Source organism: Siphateles boraxobius, unplaced genomic scaffold (assembly GCF_051911475.1).
Source record: "Siphateles boraxobius isolate OS27281-9 unplaced genomic scaffold, OSU_SipBor_1 37, whole genome shotgun sequence".
Lineage (NCBI taxonomy): Eukaryota > Metazoa > Chordata > Actinopteri > Cypriniformes > Leuciscidae > Siphateles > Siphateles boraxobius.
Window position 1 is genome coordinate 444761 of NW_027508997.1, and position 21430 is coordinate 466190.

Consider the following 21430-nt stretch of genomic DNA (forward strand, 5'->3'; position numbering starts at 1 on the left):
CACACAGTGCACTATATAGGGGATAAGGAGCGATTCAGAAGGAATAAATATGCTTTCCATTGGGGTGAATGAAGTCTGGTTCCACGTTACCTCCGGTCAAGAGACACGACAGCACAGAGCGCATCATAAGCTCGAGTGGCAGCAGACCAGAAAACGTATCGGACCCATTTGAATTCTACACAGAATGATATACGTCTCATTCTGTCTTCCTGTTTCAGTGGAAATTACGTCAACACATTGAATAATCCTGCGCGTTTCAAAGCACTTCAGTGGGCCTTTAATCTTCAACGCACGTTCACGAGAGCACCACGACGCATGCGTGTTGCGCTGACGCGAGAGCAGACGTTGTTGAGTGAATTTGCATTGGAAAAGATTCATATTTTGTAAATAAAGCGTTAAAATGTGTTAGTTTTTTGCAAACAAAGTACTCGCGTTACTTCATAAAATTAAAGTTAAACCACTGCAGTCACATGGATTCCTTTAATGATGTCTTCACTGCCTTTCTGGGGATTGTTGAAAGTGGTAGTTCCTTAGCTGTCAATGGAGGGACAGAAAGCTCTAAGATTTCATTAAAAATATCTGTTCTGAAGATGAATTCAAGTCAACGGGGTTGGAATGACATGAGGGTGAGTAATTAATGACAGAATTTTCATTTTTTGGGTGAACTATCCTTTAAAAAATTAGAACTGTTGCTATGGCTACTAACTATATTAAAATAAGTTTAAATTGAAGTACTAAAATCACTTCACAAACTTAAAACTCAAAATAAAATTAAAGCTTAAATAAATAAATAAATAAAAAATATATAAGACTAAATACAAATGACAAAATACAACAAAATCAATAAAACAAACTAAAACAAAATCCAAAATGAAAATAAATATAAATAAATGCTAATTAAAAAAATAATGAATGTCTTTTTAAAAAAAGTATATAAATAGTACTAAAATAATATGGTGGGAGTATAAATGCTTCGTATTTAGGGTTAGGAATCAGGAACAAGTTCTTGTTATTTTTATTTATGATTTAATAAGATGAGAAAGAAAGGCTGGGCACTGTGAAATAATAGTACATAAATAGACGAAATGCCCACACACACAGTCTGGTTTGGGAACTGATTATTTTATGAGTCTTTGTAATGAATCTGTCATAAAGACTCAAATCAGCCTTGAGTTCTCAGTTTGAATCAGTTAAAGATTCACACGTTCACAACAGAGTTTTGTAAGTACTTCAAGTATAAAACAGCTATTATTCTTTTAGAACTTCTGCTTTCTCTAAGGAATCACTAATGGAATCATAAAGTGGAATTGGAATCGCAAACAGAATCGTTTGATTCCCATCCCTAGGCAGAGGTCAAGAATATTTCATAGGTTGCACAAAATATGCCAGTTGTCTTTTTGTTCTTTACTACCCTAAATATAGTAGACGCCTTTTATATGTTTTCAAGTCTCATGCTCACCAAGGCTGCATTAATTTGATCAGAAATATTGTGTCATATTGTGAAATATTATTACAGTTTCAAATAACTGTTTTCTATTGTAATGTATTTTAAAATGTAATTTATTCCTGTAATCAAAGGTGAATTTTCAGCATCATTACTCCAGTCTTCAGTGTCACATGATCCTTCAGAAATCATTCTAATATGATGATTTGCTTCTCAATAAACATTTCTGATTATTGTCAATGTTGAAAACAGTTGTGCTGCTTCATATTTTTGTGCAAACAGTGATGCTTACTCTTATTTTTTTGAATTCTTTGAAGACTAGAAAGTTCAAAAGAACAAATAGAATTTTTTATACATTATAAACCTATTATTGTCACTTTTGATCAATTTAATGCATTCCTGCTGGAAAAAAAATCTTACAAAAGTCAAACTTTTGATTGGCAGTGTATGTTGTTCTACTGATAAAATAATAACATAAAGGTGATAAATAATGAGAGTAAGTTTAAGTTAATTTATGAGTGAACAACTTCTTCCAATACAGCGTCTACCCAGACTGATGTCCATAGTAACAGACTTTGCAAAAAGGCAGTGTCGGGAAAAAGACATCTGATCATAAGATGAAGTAGGAAAACATGAAGATGATATTTCTACGAATCTTGGCAAAGAACCCTGCCATGAAGTCATCAATATCCATAGAACAGGTGTTTGAAATGGACAGGGTTTTGAGCCATGAGAAGGAACATGCCTGACACGGAACAGATGGGAGAACTGGACTACTGTAGTTCACGGTTGTGGATGATGTGAAAGAGTGGATTGTGATGGATGAGGACTACAGCACAGGCAGATTTCACTACAGCACAGGCCAATGACAATTTTACCTGTGTTGGACTCAAAACTATCCAGACTGCGGCTGAGGGGGAATAAACAACATCAGCGTGAGAAAACAGACTCCATGTGAGCAGCATGATTAGTCAGCATGTCTTGCGGCTTAGTTTGCTGTTGTCTACATAATAGAACTTCCACATTTTGATACTTTGATCAACTTTTTTATTTAAGTCGGCATGAAACAGAAGTTGTGAAAGTCTTTTCTTCCCTATTGTGACGTATTTTCAATTGAAATGGCTTCCTCGGACAAGAAAATTGAAGGGCAGGACTTGATTTTGTCCATGGGAAATTAGTTGCATGGTTGTGGTTTGCTATTGGTGGATCTCATGTGAGTGACAGGTTGCCCCGCCCTCACGCCAGTAAACACATCATCATTGCAAGAGGGAGGGGAAGTTATTTTGGCCATTAAAGGCCAAAGATTAAAGTCCATTGCAAACTGAGTCCGAAATTTTCATACGCCTTTTTTCGTATTCGTTATTTGGTGGCTCCGAATTGTCAAAACACTATTTAAACACCATTCGAACTGCTTGATACGGATGCGAAAAATGCAGAAAATCGAACCCGATCCGATTTTTTTATGACGGACGAAAGTTTCGTAGACAGTCTGCAAGCGTTATTGACAACGTGAGGTCGAATATTTTTTTTATTACGTGCGAAAAGTCGTGCGGACTCAGTGTGCAATGGCCTTACGAGGGCACATGAATTAAAAAAATAATGATGTACATGGATAAATCATTCATAATAAATATTCCATTAAAAAAGGAATTGTCCATTTTGATTTTAAATATCCTAGACCTCCTGATGGAGTTTTTAGTGAGCAGCCAGTCAAGTTAAAGGTTACTACCGAGCAAGTGTTGAGGAATTGAGGTCAGAGTTACAGCGAACTGATTAAAACAACTGAAGTTGACCTCTCGGTCATAAAGATAAACAACTGTAAGATCCCTTTCTGTGTAAAACTAAAGGCATTAACCATTACTAGTGGTGTTTGACTAGTATTGCTCAAACTTAGGGTCAAAGATTTGAACAAACTCCAAAGCATTAAACTTTGGCGAATAACTGATCTTGTTATTGTTAACTAAAAACAAAATGTTTTAATTCAGCAAAATAATATATAAATATTAGATGAAAAACTTTAGAAAATAAAATACACAATTAAGTTGAAGCACTAAAATTACTAAAAGAAAAATAAATAAAAGCTAAATAGAAAATTACAATGAATGATACATCAAACTAGGAATGCAAAATTAATTACAATACAACAAATACTATCCACTCAAGGTTTTCTTATTTAAATATATAGTAAATAACAAATAATAATATATTCACAATCTTAAAATATACAGTACTCTCTACATTACTTAACCTCAACACTGCAAATAATGCAACTTTAAAGTTTGTTTCTTTATATTGGGCCAAGAGGTCAAGCTGACATTTAGATCTTCTATTGGTCAGATGTAGTCATTTAATTTTCATTTTTGATGTGATGTACATAAATGGCCGATTATGACCATAATATCTCTCAGCCCACTGTGTTTTGGATGATAAACCATCAGAAAATGCTAAAATAGCTTTGGGTTTTGATGGAGAGCACTTCAATAGTCTTTACTCAGAGATTAACTCTATCCTCAATTCATCCTTGATTGGAAAAGTTCTCGCATGTCAGAGATCTACAGCGTCTCTTCTCACACTTACAGGGTTGAAAGCATGTTAAATGGAGATTAACGAAGTACTGAGTTTGATTAAAAGCCAACGCTTTTAATTACTGCACACGACAAATAATCAGTGCCGAGCGGCGATGGACTGAACCCCGCTGCTGTAAAACAGCTCATCTCATGTCGACTAATCTCTCAGGAACGGCACTCGGTGTGTCAGGATGAATAATGACCATCATTACAAATCGTTAAACAGCTGTTGTTTGGTTTACAGAATAAAATTACCTTCAATTAGTGTCATTACGATGGCACAGTATGCAAATAATAGTCATTCAAAACATGACCTAATCATTTAGCATCACAACTGTATGTATGATTTGTTTGTATAGGCAAGCAGGAACTTGCCTATTATCCCAATAAAAATCATATTCTCCAAAAGGGCTCATATTATGAAGGAACCTATTTTCCTCAATATTTTTTATTTCAATGCTGAAGATTGTAATTTTCCAGTTTTAAAATAAAATCTTATGTCTGAGCTTAATGTGTAGAGACGGTTACAAGTAAACGACTTGTATTATGTGGCAATATCAAAGCACATGTCAAATTCATAGCTCCATAAAAAAAGGCGGGTTGAGTAAAAACAGTTAACATTTTTAATTTTGTTACAGGTTTAGATTGTGTACCATTCGCCATTAACAAATTTAACACAGCTCTTAACATGGCTGAGAAACATCACCCTGAACTTGATAGACGATGCAATGTGGCTCATTCTATATTATGCCATATGCAAAGTTCAAGGGTCCATAAAAAAGACTTATAATGTTAAAAGTGTTTAAGATTTTGATTTTTGTATAGTGTGTTAGACTGTGTATCATCTCCTATTGTTATATTTAATTCCACCTTTAACATGGCGGAGAAAGGCCACCTCAAATTGGGCAGAGGATGCAGTATGATGGCTTGTTCTGCATTGTCACATATTCAAGCGTCCATAAAGATTGATAGAGTAAAGACATTTTCAAACTTTGGATTTCATTAGAGACTTAGACTGATTATCATCCACAATTATCAGATTTGATACAAATATAAGCAAGGGTGCCTCGAATTTGGCAGAAGAAGCAATATGATTGTTTATTCTGTATTATCCCCATGTCCATAAAAAAGATTGATCTTTTGATACTTATTTTCTTCGAACAAATAAGCTCAGTAAAGCACTGTTTTTAATTTAAAAGAAAATGTCAAACATGGATTTTCTGAAACTCAAGCATTTAACTGTGGCATTCTACTTTTCAGGAGCAAACCAGTGAAAGTCTATTGAGAACTTGTTACACAGATTTTTGCACCTATGTGTTGACTCAAGATGTTTTTTTCTTTTCTATGAAACGCAGGAACTGTGAGTGGAGCGTAAAAATAGTCTGGATTATGTGAGGCCAACAAAAAAAAGTTTATTCTCAGAACTGAACACGTCCATTACAAATACCGCTGTGGTCACATAAAAGAGCGCTAGGAATAGAGTGCCCTATACTCCACATCTGGGCTAAAGTTACAGTAAGCTCCATTAAAATTCACTGTGTAGTGAAACCATAAAACTTTTACACTTTTTATGGTGTAAAAGTGCAGTTTGGTATATCATTTACATTGAGAGATTATTTCAGATATAATTTTACTAACCTTGAGAAAGCCTCATCTAGACCATCCTCAAGTTCCTGCAAAAGACAGAGATATAAAGGTTCTCATTACCACAGCCAAAACTGTGCTGTTGAATACACTCCTTTATTATTTATAAGTGAAATATTAATATAAATTAATTCATAAAGAACTAATTAATTTTATAATTAAAACATTGGCATGTAAACTACATTAAATAAACATTGTTGACGCTTTAATAATTAAAATAATGAATTAATAGCAGTGAGTTGTGGTGGTTTTCTCCTGTCAATACTGCCGTTTGACATCTACAGTACCAGGTCTATATGGATAAAGATTTTAATTAAGTCTAATTATTATTAATGAATTATTCAGGTCAGTTTTTGAAGTACCTTGGTTTTTGGATATTCTGGCACATGTATGATATATGCAGAAGTTTTTTTGGTGTGTGTGTGTGTGTGTGTTCTTACCCATACAGTGTTGTTGTTCTCTGTGCTGAGGTTCGGGACAGGGTGTGTGGCGTCTTTTCCTGAGTGATCTTTTAATCCACATTCAAAGTCCAGTAGATCCCCAGTGGCCACTTCTACACACACACAATAAAAAATAATGATAATGACAAAATAAACAGAAAAATCAAACTAAATGAGTAAAAAGAAACAAATAAATAAATGCAAAAAAATAAATGCAATAAATAAATGTATTTGATCCAAATATTGTTAAATATCATTACGATTTAAAATAACTGTTTTCAACTTGAATATATTTTAAAAATCTAATTTATTCCTGTGATGCAAAGCTAATTTTTCAGCAGCCATTGATGGATGGACGGAGGGATGGAGGGACGGAATGAGGGACGGATGAATGGATGGAGAGACAGATGGATGGAGGGACGGACGGACGGATGGAGGGACAGATGGATGGAGGGACAGATGGATGGAGGGACGGATGGAGGGACGGACGGATGGATGGATGGAGGGACGGATGGATGGACAGACGGATGGATGGAGGGACGGATTGATGGAGGGACGGACGGACAGACAGATGGATGGAGGGACGGATGAATGGATGGAGGGACGGATGAATGGATGGAGGGACGGATGAATGGATGGAGGGACGGATGAATGGATGGAGGGACGGACGGATGGATGGACGGAGGGATGGATGGACGGATGGATGGGCCGACGGATGGGGTTCCTAATTCTGATTGAAGCTGTTGACAAATTACTCTGGCATTATTTCTTGGCAATCATAACCAGCCTACAGTTAGGCTAATGAACTATATAACTTGGCAGAATTATTTATTAATTTAATTGCACTTAATACAGGCTCAGACCTCCTGAAAACACGAGGTGATCAGACACAATGGTTATAAAACAAACTTTGAACGGTATATTTTCAGATCTCAAACCTGCAGGGATCATACAGATCTGTGCATGTAGAGAATGAATCAACGCTCTTCTCAACATCAAGCCACGACACGCTTCACAGACTCCAGTCAAACAAAAGCTCATCACATCACCTCCCTATCCTGAGCCGTTAAACGTGTCCATCTCTGTCCTGCTCTCACATTTCATGAGCAGAGATCAGCCGCTGTGTGTGTGTGTGTGTAGGCTGAAAGAATCATGTTTCTGATATCTGATGGGATTTACGAACACACAGTCCTTTATTCATGCACACACACGTCTGTCTCATGGCACACGGATCACTGGTCCTCAAGGGTTCATTCGTTCACTCAACTCCAAGATTATTTCTGTAACCTGGCAACCTGAGAACCGTCCAGGGTCCTCTGGCACCCGTACAACAAAGTACCATGGTCCAGTGATGGTGTATTTTAAGTAGTACTGTAAATGACTTCAAACTACTTAATTTATAACAGTATATGCATCTAGAATTGGAATAGCTATCCATATCTGATCACATCAACAGAATACACTACCACTCAAAAGTTATGTTTTTGAAATAAGTCTCTTCGGCTCACCAAGGCTGCATTTAATTGATAAAAAAATACAGTTAAAAACTGTAATATTGTGAAATATTATTACATTTTCAGGGCTCCAGACTGCAACCCTTTTTCGTACAAAAAAATGAAAGGAAAATTAATACTATGGTATTATCATCATGTTTTCAGTGATAACTATTTGTGTCTCCACACTGAAAGTGAGAATAATGTGTGACAACACAATCAGAGCCAATAAGAACACTTTTGATATTTAACACTGCTATGTAGAGTGGGATTTTAAACCAATGAGATTCTACTGTGGGCGGAGCTACAGTGCACAACACCATAGAAATTTAACAGAAATTAGTGACAAATTGCCCTGCTGATTGACACATTTAATGGCTGATTAGGAAACAAAGCGTAGATTTACATAGCTCTCTCTCTCTGTGGTGTGTGTGTGTGTGTGTGTGTGTGTGTGTGTGTGTGTTCACCTTCTTCTTTCGTGTTGCCCAGACCGGCTGAACTCTCGCACTGAGAGCCGTGTGTGTGTGTGTGTGTTTGTGTGTGTGTGTGTGTGTTTGTGTGTGTGTGTGTGTGTGTGTGTGTTCACCTCCTTCTTTCGTGCTGCCCAGACCGGCTGAACTCTCGCACTGAGAGCTGCGTGTGTGTGTGTGTGTGTATTCACCTCCTTCTTTCGTGCTGCGCAGACCAGCTGAAGTCTCGCACTGAGAGCTGTGTGTGTGTGTGTTCACCTCCTTCTCTAGTGCTGCTCAGACCGGCTGAACTCTCGCACTGAGAGCTGTGTGTGTGTGTGTTCACCTCCTTCTTTAGTGCTGCTCAGACCGGCTGAACTCTCGCACTGAGAGCTGTGTGTGTGTGTGTGTGTGTGTGTGTGTTCACCTTCTTTCGTGCTGCTCAGACTGGCTGAACTCTCGCACTGAGAGCTGTGTGTGTGTGTGTGTGTGTGTGTGTGTGTGTATTCACCTCCTTCTTTCGTGTTGCCCAGACCGGCTGAACTCTCGCACTGAGAGCTGTGTGTGTGTGTGTGTGTGTGTGTGTGTGTGTGTGTGTGTGTGTGTGTGTGTTTGTGTGTGTGTGTGTGTTTGTGTGTGTGTGTGTGTGTGTGTGTGTGTGTTCACCTCCTTCTTTCGTGCTGCCCAGACCGGCTAAACTCTCGCACTGAGAGCTGTGTGTGTGTGTGTGTTCACCTCCTTCTTTCGTGCTGCTCAGACCGGCTGAACTCTTGCACTGAGAGCTGTGTGTGTGCGTGTGTTCACCTCCTTCTTTCGTGCTGCCCAGACCGGCTGAACTCTCGCACTGAGAGCTGTGTGTGTGTGTGTGTGTGTGTGTGTGTGTTCACCTCCTTCTTTCGTGCTGATCAGACCGGCTGAACTGTCGCACTGAGAGCTGTGTGTGCGTGTGTGTTCACCTCCTTCTTTCGTGCTGCTCAGAACGGCTGAACTCTCGCACTGAGAGCTGTGTGTGTGTGTGTGTGTGTGTGTGTGTGTGTGTGTGTGTGTGTGTGTGTGTGTGTGTGTGTGTGTGTGTGTGTTCACCTCCTTCTTTCGTGCTGCTCAGAACGGCTGAACTCTCGCACTGAGAGCTGCTGGCCGCCTCTCCATCTGATCCACATTTCACCTGCTTCTCTTTCTCTGAAAACAAAGCAGAAATGTCAAGCTTGTGCTATTGTTAACATACTTACATTAAACATTCAGTTCTTTATTTGACCTGAGAAATTCTAAATTGCTTTTTCATCGCTCTTTTTGTTTATCAACTGATAATTTAAACTATTTATGACATGACAGTTAGATGAGGTTGTCAAATGCCACATGCAATAAATAAATAAATGCATAAATAAATAACTATATCCCACAAGAAATAATACTCATGATTTAAAAATTCACTAAATAACTAACGTAAAATTATTTTACATAATTTTTATCTTAAAACTTTGATTCATATGCTTTCAAATATATTCATATTTAAAAGTTTGTTAAATATTGTGAGGGGGGCGTGGTTCCGCGAGGTCTGTAACGAGAGAAAGGTGCGTAACCAGGTCAAGTGCAAATGACGAACACCTGTGTCTTGTTGCAGTAATTGGCGTGGAGAGAGCGGATATAAGCCGATGTGGAGTGAGAGACGGGAGAAGGACTGAGGACTCGTACGCCGCCAGCCAGTGGAACAAGTGATCAAGAAAGTGGAAAGAGTCAGAGCTGATATAGCGATAAGAGTTTTGAGTGTTAATGTGAAATTGTTTTGTGCTGTAGCGTGGCTATGGTGAATGCGCACCTTTTGTTTTGATTGTTTTCTGTTTTTACAATAAACGTATGAGTCCCAGTCACACCGACCCTGTCTTCTTCCTTCCAAACACTGAAACCTCATCACAAATATCTATTACTAAAAGTTCAAAAAGAATGAGGTCAGTGAATATAAATGTGCATCAGGTCCAGGAGAAACCAGCCCTAAATGTACAATTAAATAATTAACACATGTAGCATTAAACTGTAGGGTGGACTTGATCTCTGCCTGAATGAATGAAATGGAAATCAAACATCCTAAATCACTATCAAAGACCTTCATTAGGACCTGTATATACCGTCTATAGTAGAGCTGTAAAGAGAGAAGTCATGTTCTCAGATCTTCTGGAATGACCAATTTATGTCCATATTTCAGCTCAAAATCTTTAGATTTACATGTATAACTAAACTATTAAATATTAATTTCTCTCATCACATGCATCACTTTTGAATTAAAAATGAAACATACCATGATGCACAGGCACCACCCTTTCCATGACCATAAAAATTCACTAAGGAAATGTGTTTGTGTCATTTGTTTATATTTTAGGCCCTGCAGTAAAACGCATTGAGACGGAGGAAGAGATTTGAGATCGGGTTTGAGTTCTGCCAGATGATCAGATCCTGCAGCGAACCATCAGGTGTAGAGAGATTAAATGAATAAATCTCTACAGGCCTCAGGACACACACACACACACACACACACACACACACACACACACACACACACACACACACACACACACACACACACACACAGGCATGTTCAAACATGCAGTAAATTGCATACATGTTCTGCTGATCTGTACGACAGGAGCTGCTCTACTTTCCCTGCACTAAAATCTCTTTCTTGTCCTCCATCCCTGCAGGAAATAAATACATACTGGTATGCAGAAATATACAGTTCCTTAAAAACTCAAAAAAATACTAAAAAACATTTTTAAAGTCATAAATAAACACACTCACAGGGCAGAGGTAATATTGATATATATATATATATATATATATATATATATATATATATATATATATATATATATATATATATATATATATATATATATATATATTGCAATATTGCAAAATATATGACACAAGAAGTAAACAGTAAAAATCTAATTTAAAATAATAAATGCATGTTTTCCAGGCATTTTCCTGCTAAAAATTATTTCATGTGAAAAAGGAAGGTTTTCTGCGCTTCGGCAATCCACAACAATCCGGTGCAACCAGGACAGGACAAAACAAGGTAGACAAAAAGGATCGCCGGTGCAGCACAGATGTCTTCTTAATAATACATTACATTTATTTAAGGTGCATAACAATGACTAACGTATCGATGTGCGGTTACATCTTCATCAGAGTCCTTGGAGAAAATGGGCAATGAAGTGCAAACGAAGACCCCATTGCAGTCCCTTGGAGTTGTAAATAAAATTTGTCATAGTTTTTGAAAAAATTGTTGGATAGAATAATCTCGACAAAATTTACAAGCAATTCTGATGGAGGCAGGACATGAGTGGGACGTTTGGTAAGATAACACGATATGGCTTGTAAGCCTGTATGATGAGGTATGCATGTATATAGACTTTGCACATCTAATGATACAAGGACATCATTGCTTTCACATTTCCAGTTATCAATCAAATTTAAAACATCAGTTGTATCCCCAAGGTATGATGGTAGACTATGAACATATTGTCTTAAAAAGAAATCAACAAATTGATTTCTGTTTGGTGAGCTAAGAGTATTGAAATTACACACTTCAGCTTGTAAGGACACACATGCTTTTGAGCTCCATTCACAACCCATAATTCACAAGACAGAAAGATAAACAAGAGTTGTGCTGGGATGACTGAAGTTGTCGAGTGCATCATACCTCCTTTAGTAGCCTGCCAAAATTCAAATGCCAATCGGAAAGCCTGAGCCACCGTTAATGTCACCGCCTGAGCCTGAGAAAGACGGGAATAGGAAAGTGAGGTTTTAATGCCACATCTCTTGCCATGGAGAGAAAAAAAGCACATTGATATCTGTTTCTATGTCAGAGGAAGTGTGGTCTTAACGTATAACTATTTATAGACAGAAGGAAAGACAGCTAGTGTCTCTGACACACAAACATATGAACACACACTCACCACTTTCCTCTTGGTGCAGAGGTACGCGTGACACTCCAGTGTTTCGTTGCGTTGACTCTGAGCGATGTAGGCAAACACTTTATCATGCATCTTATCAGCTGTGCAGTACGAAATCCTACAGACAACAAATAAGCAAAGTCAATCTAAAGACTTTAAGATTACAATCTATTCCTTCTTACACTACCATTTAAAAGTTTAAGAAAATAATACTTTAAACAGCAAAGATGAAGAAGACTTTATTTCAACAGTAACATTTGTATTTCAAATCAATCCGGTTCTTATGAACTTTCTAATCATCAAAAAATCATGAAAAAAAATACATTGAGCAGCAAAACTGCATTCAACATTGATATTAATCAGAAATGTTTATTGAGCAGCAAATCATCATATTAGAATGATTTCTGAAGGATCATGTGACACTGAAGACTGGAGTAATGATGCGGAAAATTCAGCTTTGATCTCAGGAATAAATTACATTTTAAAATATATTAAAATATTAAACAAAATATAGAATATAATATTAAAAAAAACAGAATATTCAAATAGAAAAAGGAACTTTAAATTATAATAATAATATTACTCTATTTTTGATCAAATAAATGCAGCCTTGATGAGGGTTTCAAAAACATCCAAAAATCTTACCGACCCCAAACTTTTGTGCACATATAAAGTCAGCTTCAAATATTTAAGAACACTAGTGTAAATGCAAGTTTTGAATAACATATTTTATTATCGGGCATAATAATTCCAGTTATTTGGTTTGTGTGATTTTTGCTCACATGAACAAAACCTGATGATCACGTTCTCCAGTATGATCGGAGAAGCTTTAAAAAGCATCTTGAGCTTCAACTAAAACTAGACATGAACCATGATGCTCACATGATCAACAACACATATTTACCGTCATTTGGTCAGTGATCTAAAACTTAAAAGATTTCTGTTTATCTACTAGGGGAAGAAAAAAATCCATATGACCTCATATTGGTCTCCATCCAGTATAACACACCCACTGTGTACATCATCCACCACTAAATCACTTGGACACACACCCAGTATAGCAGAGCATGATGTCACCTCCTCTGAGATGTAAAAACGTCTATGAGCAGTGTTGTGTTCTCTATGTTCAACGCTCCATCAGCACTTTGACTGAAAGCTGACCCACCAAACCATAACACACAGCCACACACACGTGGGATAGCTTGTCGATGACTGCATGGTCTCTGCTTTCCTGTTGAGATCTCTCTGTAAACTCATGAACTCCTCCAGGGTTGATTTCTCCCCTCGGTCTTGAGTGACAGCTGGCTCAGCCTATCAGAGTGCAGACCCACAGCAGAAGGGGCGGGACTAATAATGGATGACCACCATCTGTCCAGTTTCACATTTAAAAATTCACACGCATTCAAAAACTTTCTCTGACTCTAACACACACACTTCTGTCTGTCTAGGACCAGTAGTTTATACTAATTAAAATAAAAAATAAAAAAAACTTTCAGGGTCAGAATTACATTTTCTTTAAATGGACAATATTCGCACCCTGGACTCGATTTCCAGTTTTGTTCTTTATAATGACCTTATTAAACGAACCTGTGTTGTCTTTTAACAAAAGCCATCTTTACACTGCAAAGGTCGAGCAGAAGCTGCATCTGACATGGCATTTATGTTTCTATACGAGGAATTTATGTTTATTTATGACTCAAAGGTGGCATATGAGTATTAACACAACAATTGCATTACTTAAACAGCTTACATAAAGTACATAAATTATAAATTTAAAAACAGGAACTCATTACAGGGTAGGGTTGCAATTATTGTTGATTTCTGCTCTTAATATTGTAATAATGATTGTTAATGTTGATTAACTGATTAACAGAATGCGTTGTGCGTTGTGTGTAGGGAAATGGCATGTCATATTCTGGCTACACTGACAAAAGCTAACAATCATTTATAGTTATCGCTTTTTATCCATTAGAAATCAATATTTTTCATTCATTTTTCACATTTCACTTTAATTGCTACAACTATAATAGATTTAGTTCAATTGTGCAGGGATTTTCCCCCTTTCCTCTTGAATTTGGGGGATATTTTGTTTATTTTAGTGGCATTTTTAACCTTAGGGAAAAATGTTTAATAATTTGTAGTCATTTAAAATAATTGTGTAAAATTACACACACACACACACACATATATATATATATACACACACACACACACATACATACACACACACACACATGTACACGCGCACACACACACACAAGCCACTTTGTTAAGTACACCTTCAACTGCTTGTGAACGCAAATATCTAATCAGCCAATCACATAGCAGCAACTCGTTGCATTTAGGTATGTTGACATGGTCAGGGCGATCTGCTGAAGTTCAAACTGAGCATCAGAACGAGGAAGAGAGGTTATTTAAGTGATCCACAGTTCTGTGGGTGAAAATGCCTAGTTGATGTCGGAGGTCAGAGGAGAATGACCAGACTGGTTCAGCTGATAGAAAGGCAACAGTAACTCAAATAAGCACTCGATACAACCGAGCTCTGCAGAAGAGCGTATCTGAACGCTCAACACGTCACACACTGAAGTAGAAGAGCTACAGCAGCAGAACATCACACCGGTCTCACTCCTGTCAGATAACAGCAGCAAACTGAGGCTACAATTCACACCAACACTGGACAAGATTGGGAAAACGGTGCTTAGTCTGATGAGTCTCGATTTCTGCTGCAACATTCATTTAGATGGTCGGGCCAGAAGTGCCTTATATCAACGGTTCAGGCTGCTGGAGGTGTAATGGTGTGCAGGATATTTTCTTGACTGTATGGAAATGTATATGAATCGCCTCCGGCAAGTTTGTATATGTGTTTGTTATCATTGTTGAATAAATCAAATCAAATCAAATCAAAGACTGTACCAATAAGTCCCTTAGTACCAATAAGCATCACCACAGTCTGCCTGAGTATCGTTGCTGACCATGTCCATCTCTTTATGACCTCAGTGTATCATCTTCTGTTGGATACTTCCAGCAGTATAATAAAAATAATAATAAACATTTATATGTATAGTACTTTTCATACATAGAATGCAACTCAAAGTGCCTCACAAGCATAAAAACATATACTACAATTACACAATGTAAATACAAAAATATTTGAAAACAACAATAAAAGGTTCAGAATGTAAATTAAAGTAAATTGGCAATATAGTTTGACCTCAATATCAATATAAAATGAAATAAAACAAAGAGAAAAATTAGAAGAGAAAATAGAACTAAAACTGACTTATTATATGAGCTTTGTTATAGTAGAAGACCATATTGTTATATTGATAAGCAACTTTAAAAAGGTATGTCAACCCGCTTTTTAACAATATGAAAGCTAGTAGCATCTTTTACTTCATCTGGTAAACAATTCCAAATTTTTAGAGCATACTGGCTAAAAGAAGTTCCACCAGATCGTTTAATAACACACGACACAAAGCTCAAATCATCTCAAACTGGTTTCTTGAACATGACAGTGAGTCACTTAAACTCAAATGGCCTCCACAGTCACCAGATCTCAGTCTGGTAGAGCAGCTTTTGGATGTGGTGAAATGGGAGGTTTACATCAGGAATATAAATACTGTACATGTCATAAAATTGAACAAAATTATAACATTAACTGAAAATTTAATTTTTAATTACTGAGAATTTGAGGTAAGATTAATTGTTATGAATATGATGTCACAATGAAAAAAATCTTAATATATGTTAAAATATTAACATTTAGGCTGCATTGTCTTTTTCCCTTTGTTTTTAGGGTGAAATGAAACCTGGACATGTTTTCACGAGAATGACCCACATAATTGGAGTATTACACCAGTGTAACTGGTGTGGAGAGAGAGGCTGACACCTCCCTCCTGTTTATTCATTAGACACAGCACAGACTGAGCGCACTGAGCGTGTGCGGGCGTCCAACAATAGCTGCGGTCCCAGGTGAGGGTCAGAGTGTCAACAAATCAATACAGATCTCTCGCTCTCTCTGTCTGTGTGAAAACACAGCAATCTTCAGGTCGCACTGCTCTAAATGATGGATGGCAGAATATCAGGGGGCAACAAACACTTCTCTCTTTTTTATTGCAAGAGGCTGTCGAAAACCAGTTCTTACTCAGAACTAGTTCTGCTTTTAAGTAAATACTGGAACCAAATAACTTCCATGACACTTGTACACCTCTATTGAATCACATATGTAAATATCAAGAATATATCACAATAATTGTAACCAATAAAAAAAATATATTGTTTAGTATTTTGGTTTAGTATATTTGGTTTCTTGTAATGAGTTATTAAAAGGTAAAAAATAAAATAAAAATACATATACACACACACACACACACACACACATATATATATATATATATATATATATATATATATATACAGTATATATGACATCACGATTTCCATCTCTAGAGACAGTGTCTGAAATGACGAACAGCCTTAGGGCACTCACCTGTATATGGACACATTCTCAATCATCTGGTTTGCTCTGTCGTAGAGAACAATCCCTCGAGGAGAAACCTTTAGTGTCACCTTCTGAAGCTTCTTCAAACCACCAGCTTTAGCCTGAGAGAGAGAGAGAGAGACAGAAAACTTGACTTTATCAAGCAGCTGTCAAATGATTTTAATCCATCAGAGCTGATTTTGGAGGCTTTTACATTTATTTTATTTGTTCAGTATCTTGTGCAATGAGCAGCACGCTTTCAAGCTGTGTAGTTAAAAACAGTAAAGCTGTAACACTTTACAATAAGGTCTCATTTGTTAACATTAGTTAATGTATTAACTGACATGGACTAACAGTGAACAATATATTTATAATATAAATATTAGATAAAAAACTTCAGTTAGCTATAAGAAATGTTGCCTGAAATAAACAAATAAAATTCAACAAAAATGTATTTCGGTCCTCACAGATAATTTTCCATAGTAAAGAAAAAAATATACATCATAACTGAAAAAGGTGTAAGCTGAAAGCCTATAATTATTATGCCTACCCTTTATACATAATTATCTAATAAGCATCACTTTTCTCTCTGAATTTGATTCATACAAAATAAACAACTGTTACATAAGACAATTTCCAAAATGTACATACATGATTACAAAAGTACACATATCAGATATCATTACAATAGTTTACATATGACATACACAAATTATTCATATTGCGTCATATAATTATTTATCAACTTGTTTTTAAACATTATCTTGCATTTACAGAGTGAAGTACAACAGCCTCTGGATACAATATGGAAGTAAATTATTATATACTTTATACATTATCTGTGCAGTATAAAACTCAACTAAACCAACAAATTTTAAAGCTTGTAAATTAATAAATAATATATTTGTTGGATCATAATAGTCAGCCTGTTTTACAATCCTTACTGCTTTCTTTTTTAACATATATAGTGAATTTGTTTTAGTTTTATATGTATGACCCCACACCTCCACAAAGTAAGTAATATATGGAACTATGAGTGAACAATACAATTATAAATATATATATATAATTTCATTCAAAATATGTTTTATTCTATTTAATATCGCAATGGATTTAAACATGTTTGTTTTATTAATATGTGGTTTCCAGCTTAATTTATGAACTATAACAACACCCAAAAATATACTCTAATTTCTATTTCCTCATTATTGATCCTAATTTTTAGCTTTATGCTAAATATTTTTAACTTTGTTTTACTCAAATTTAATGAAAGTCGATTATCAAAAAAACATATTTTTATTATTTTTTACCTTTATTTTACCAGGAAATAGTCCCATTGAGTATATTAACCAATATTTTTCAAGGGAGTCCTGGCCAAGACAGCAGAATAATAGTTCCATATTAAAAAAGTACATATACAAACATTAACAAAAACGAAACAAACAAGAAAAAAAGTACATTTTGGCAATTTATCATACTCTCAACATAATCACCAGCCGCTCTCAGTAAAAGCACATGTGCAACTAGTACTCAAATAGGTTCTTCATAGGGGTTATTTATACTGTAGATTTATAGTCCCCCTGTGGTGAAAATCAAGATTTGAATGTTGTTTATATGTCTATGTGGTGTTTTTAATATGCTTTAAGACAAACCATGTGCAAATTCATAAGTCAACACCATCGCTGAGTATTTTCTCTTTAAAACTGCGGTGAACCAAAGACCGTCTCAAAAACATGGAAATCGCTGGTGTTTCTGACTACCTTGTAACCAATCAGGTAGGGCTGGGCGGTATATCGAGTTTTTACAATATATCGATATTTTTTTTTCCCACGATATGGAATGAGGCAATATCGTTTATATCGATACAGTAGTTTGATACGAGCACATCTGAAAAATAGTGGAGTAGGCAGTGTGAGCTCCTGCAGTGAAAGAGCAGTACAATTTGTCCTAAACATGACACAAGCTTATAAAGCGCTTCAAAATAACTGGTAAGATAGTTAACAAGTTTAAAGCAGCTTGCCCTGTCAGATGCTCGGACAGATAGCCTACTGTTAGTGACTGAAAGATAAATACTGGCGCTGTTTAATGCGTTTGAGACGTGGTGCTTTCCTCAGTGCTTAACTTACATTTCACAGGTATATTCTCCATCTGTAAATGTTCAAACAAATCAAACACATATGTCCATTTCACTGTCAGGACAGGACGAGCTTCTGCAAATGAATCTCCGCTAAAATTCAAGCTTCCGTGAATGAGCGCCGCCGCGCGCATGGGCGCCAAACAGACGAGCACAATAGAACAGTAGCACAATAATTCTGACTAAAATACATATTACTAAAATATTTGTTGTTGGAGACAATAAATGTGCCATATGTGGAATTTTAAACCTACAAGTATATTTTTATGAAAGTGACCATTATAATGGGGTAAACAAATGCAGGCTAATATAATTAGTTTGTGCTTTTGTTTTGGTTTTTATTTTTAGTTTAGCCTTTAGTCATTTTTTAAAAACAAAAGCATTATTTTTGTTTTTAGTTTGTAATGTTACAAAGTTAGAATGTAATGGGATTTTAACCACCTTTTTGTACATAATATATTGCATAAATATATATATAAACACCCAATGAGATCAGGAACATCACTGATGATGTGCCCTAGCTTAGCATCAGAAGATGTATCATTACAACTGTCAATCTGAAGAAATCAGTGACTACCAGGAACAGGCTGGTTGACAACCAAGAATAGGTTGGGGACATCTGGAGAGACAGATGGCAGCTCGGGAAGACGGCAACCGGGGCGGTATGGGCTAGCACCCCTAGCCGCAGCCTCTGTGAAGAGGAACCCAAAGCTAGCTACGGAAAAATTAAATGAGCAATACCCCCAGGGGAGCCCGAGAGGGGGGGAGAAAGAGAACCCCAGTCAGACGGACCTAAGGTTATCGACCAACAGCAAAGGAAAAATGACTACGAGCGCGGTTTGTCAGTGTGGAAAGATTTGTAAAAATGCAAGAGGCTTGAAGATCCATCAGTCACGGATGAAATGTCTGGAGCCACGGCAAGTACCACAATGCACAGGCATAGTGACTGGTGAGTCAGAGGAGGAGCAGGGCCTGGAAGCACCCCATAGAGCCCAGAGCCTCCATGTGGTACAAACTGTCCCCCCAGTCATGCAGCCCGAGAAGAGGAGGATCAGGTGGCCTCAAGCATGTAAAACAGCCGAGTGGCAGAGTTTGATGAGGATGTGGACAAGGTGCTGGAAGTAACGGCCAAAGGTGATGGAGAGAGGAGGCTGCAAACTATAACGACCATCATAGTGAGCATGGCGGTTGAGAGGTTTGGTGTGGAGGAGGTGAGAGGAGTAACAAAGCCGTACACCAAAAACCAGAGGGCAGTCAAAATTCATAACATCAGAATAGAGCTGAAAACCCTAAAAAAGCAGTACAAGGAAGCTGGTGAGGAGGAGCGTGGGCCACTGACAGAGCTGCACAGCATCTTAAGGAAGAAGCTTGTTACCCTGCGCAGAGCCGAACGGCACAGGAGGCGGCGAAGGGAGTGGGCTAGGAGGAGAGCAGCCTTCATTAGAAACCCATTCGAGTTCACCAAACAGCTCCTCGGGCAGAAGAAAGGTGGACGCCTAGTCTCATCTAAGGGTGAAATTGACCAGCACCTTGCAGATACATTTAGTGACCCCTCCAGAGAACAAGAGTTGGGGCAGTGCGATGCCTTGATAACACCACCAGAGCCTGTAGAGGCATTCGACCTGAGGGAGCCACTCCTGAAAGAAGTACAGGAAGTAGTAAGGAAGGCAAGGTCTAGGTCTGCACCAGGACCAAGCAGAACATCGTATAAGGTGTACAAGTACTGCCCCAACCTGCTACATCGGCTGTGGAGGATCCTAAAAGTCATCTGGAGGAAAGGGAAAACTCTAAAACAGTGGCGGTGTGCAGATGGAGTGTGGATCCCAAAAGAAGAAGACTCCAAGACCATCAGCCAGTTCAGAATCATCTCGTTTTAAGCGTTGAAGGAAAGATCTTCTTCAGCATAGTTGCGAAGCGGTTGGCAGAGTTCTTCCTAAAAAATGGATACATTGACACCTCTGTGCAGAAAGGCGGCATACCAGGTGTTCCAGGCTGCCTAGAGCACACAGGCGTGGTTACACAGCTCCTCAGAGAAGCAAAGGAGAATAGGGGCGATCTGGTGGTGCTGTGGTTAGACCTGGCCAACGCCTATGGCTCTATGCCCCACAAGCTGGTACAGGAGGCTCTGGAGTGGCACCATGTTCCTGCCATAGTGAGAGACCTTATCCAGGATTACTATAGAGATTTCATGCTGAGAGTCTCATCTGGGTCAACAACATCAGAGTGGCACAGGCTGGAGGTGGGAATCATCACAGGCTGCACCATTTCAGTGATCCTGTTGTTTCTGGCAATGAACATGTTGTCAAATCCAAGACTGGAATGCGGCAACCACCAATCCGTGCCTTCATGGATGACCTCACAGTGACAACGGAGTCAGTGCCTGGAGCCAGATGGATCCTGAAGGGTCTGGAGAGGGTAATTGAATGGGCCAGGATGTCATTCAAGCCAACCAAAGCCAGATCTTTAGTGCTAAAGAAGGGCAGGATGGTGGAGAAGTTTCGTTTTATCATCTCAGGAACTCAAATCCCGACCCTGTCTGAAAAACCAGTAAAAAGCCTGGGAAAGATCTTCGACAGCAGCCTCAGGGATACAACATCCATCAAAAACACCTGCGAGGAGCTGGAGAGGTGGCTGAAGATTGTCGATAAAACTGGGCTCCCTGGAAAATTTAAGGCATGGGTGTACCAACATGGGATTCTGCCAAGAATACTGTGGCCTCTGCTTCTGTACGAGTTTCCGATCTCCACCATCTCAGAACTAGAAAGGAGAGTCAGCCGATATCTAAGAAGATGGCTGGGATTCCCGAGGAGCTTAAGCAGTATCGCCCTT

General features: G+C 37.8%; 1 protein-coding gene across 3 annotated transcripts in view; it reads right to left on the minus strand.

The window, feature by feature from the left end:
* ldlrap1b (low density lipoprotein receptor adaptor protein 1b) overlaps window positions 1-21430 on the minus strand; it is a 45958-nt gene that overhangs the window by 2266 nt on the left and 22262 nt on the right. Inside the window, exons 3-9 of one of the 3 annotated variants that reach the window (XM_077196900.1) lie at window positions 16477-16589; window positions 11991-12105; window positions 11735-11807; window positions 9121-9216; window positions 6096-6208; window positions 5650-5684; window positions 2323-2354 (exon numbers count right to left, since the gene is read on the minus strand). In XM_077196900.1, the coding sequence (XP_077053015.1) occupies window positions 2323-2354; window positions 5650-5684; window positions 6096-6208; window positions 9121-9216; window positions 11735-11807; window positions 11991-12105; window positions 16477-16589 (577 nt within the window). The remainder of the gene's footprint in view (window positions 1-2322; window positions 2355-5649; window positions 5685-6095; window positions 6209-9120; window positions 9217-11734; window positions 11808-11990; window positions 12106-16476; window positions 16590-21430) is intronic. The other 2 variants (XM_077196898.1, XM_077196899.1) reach the window with 2 other exon arrangements.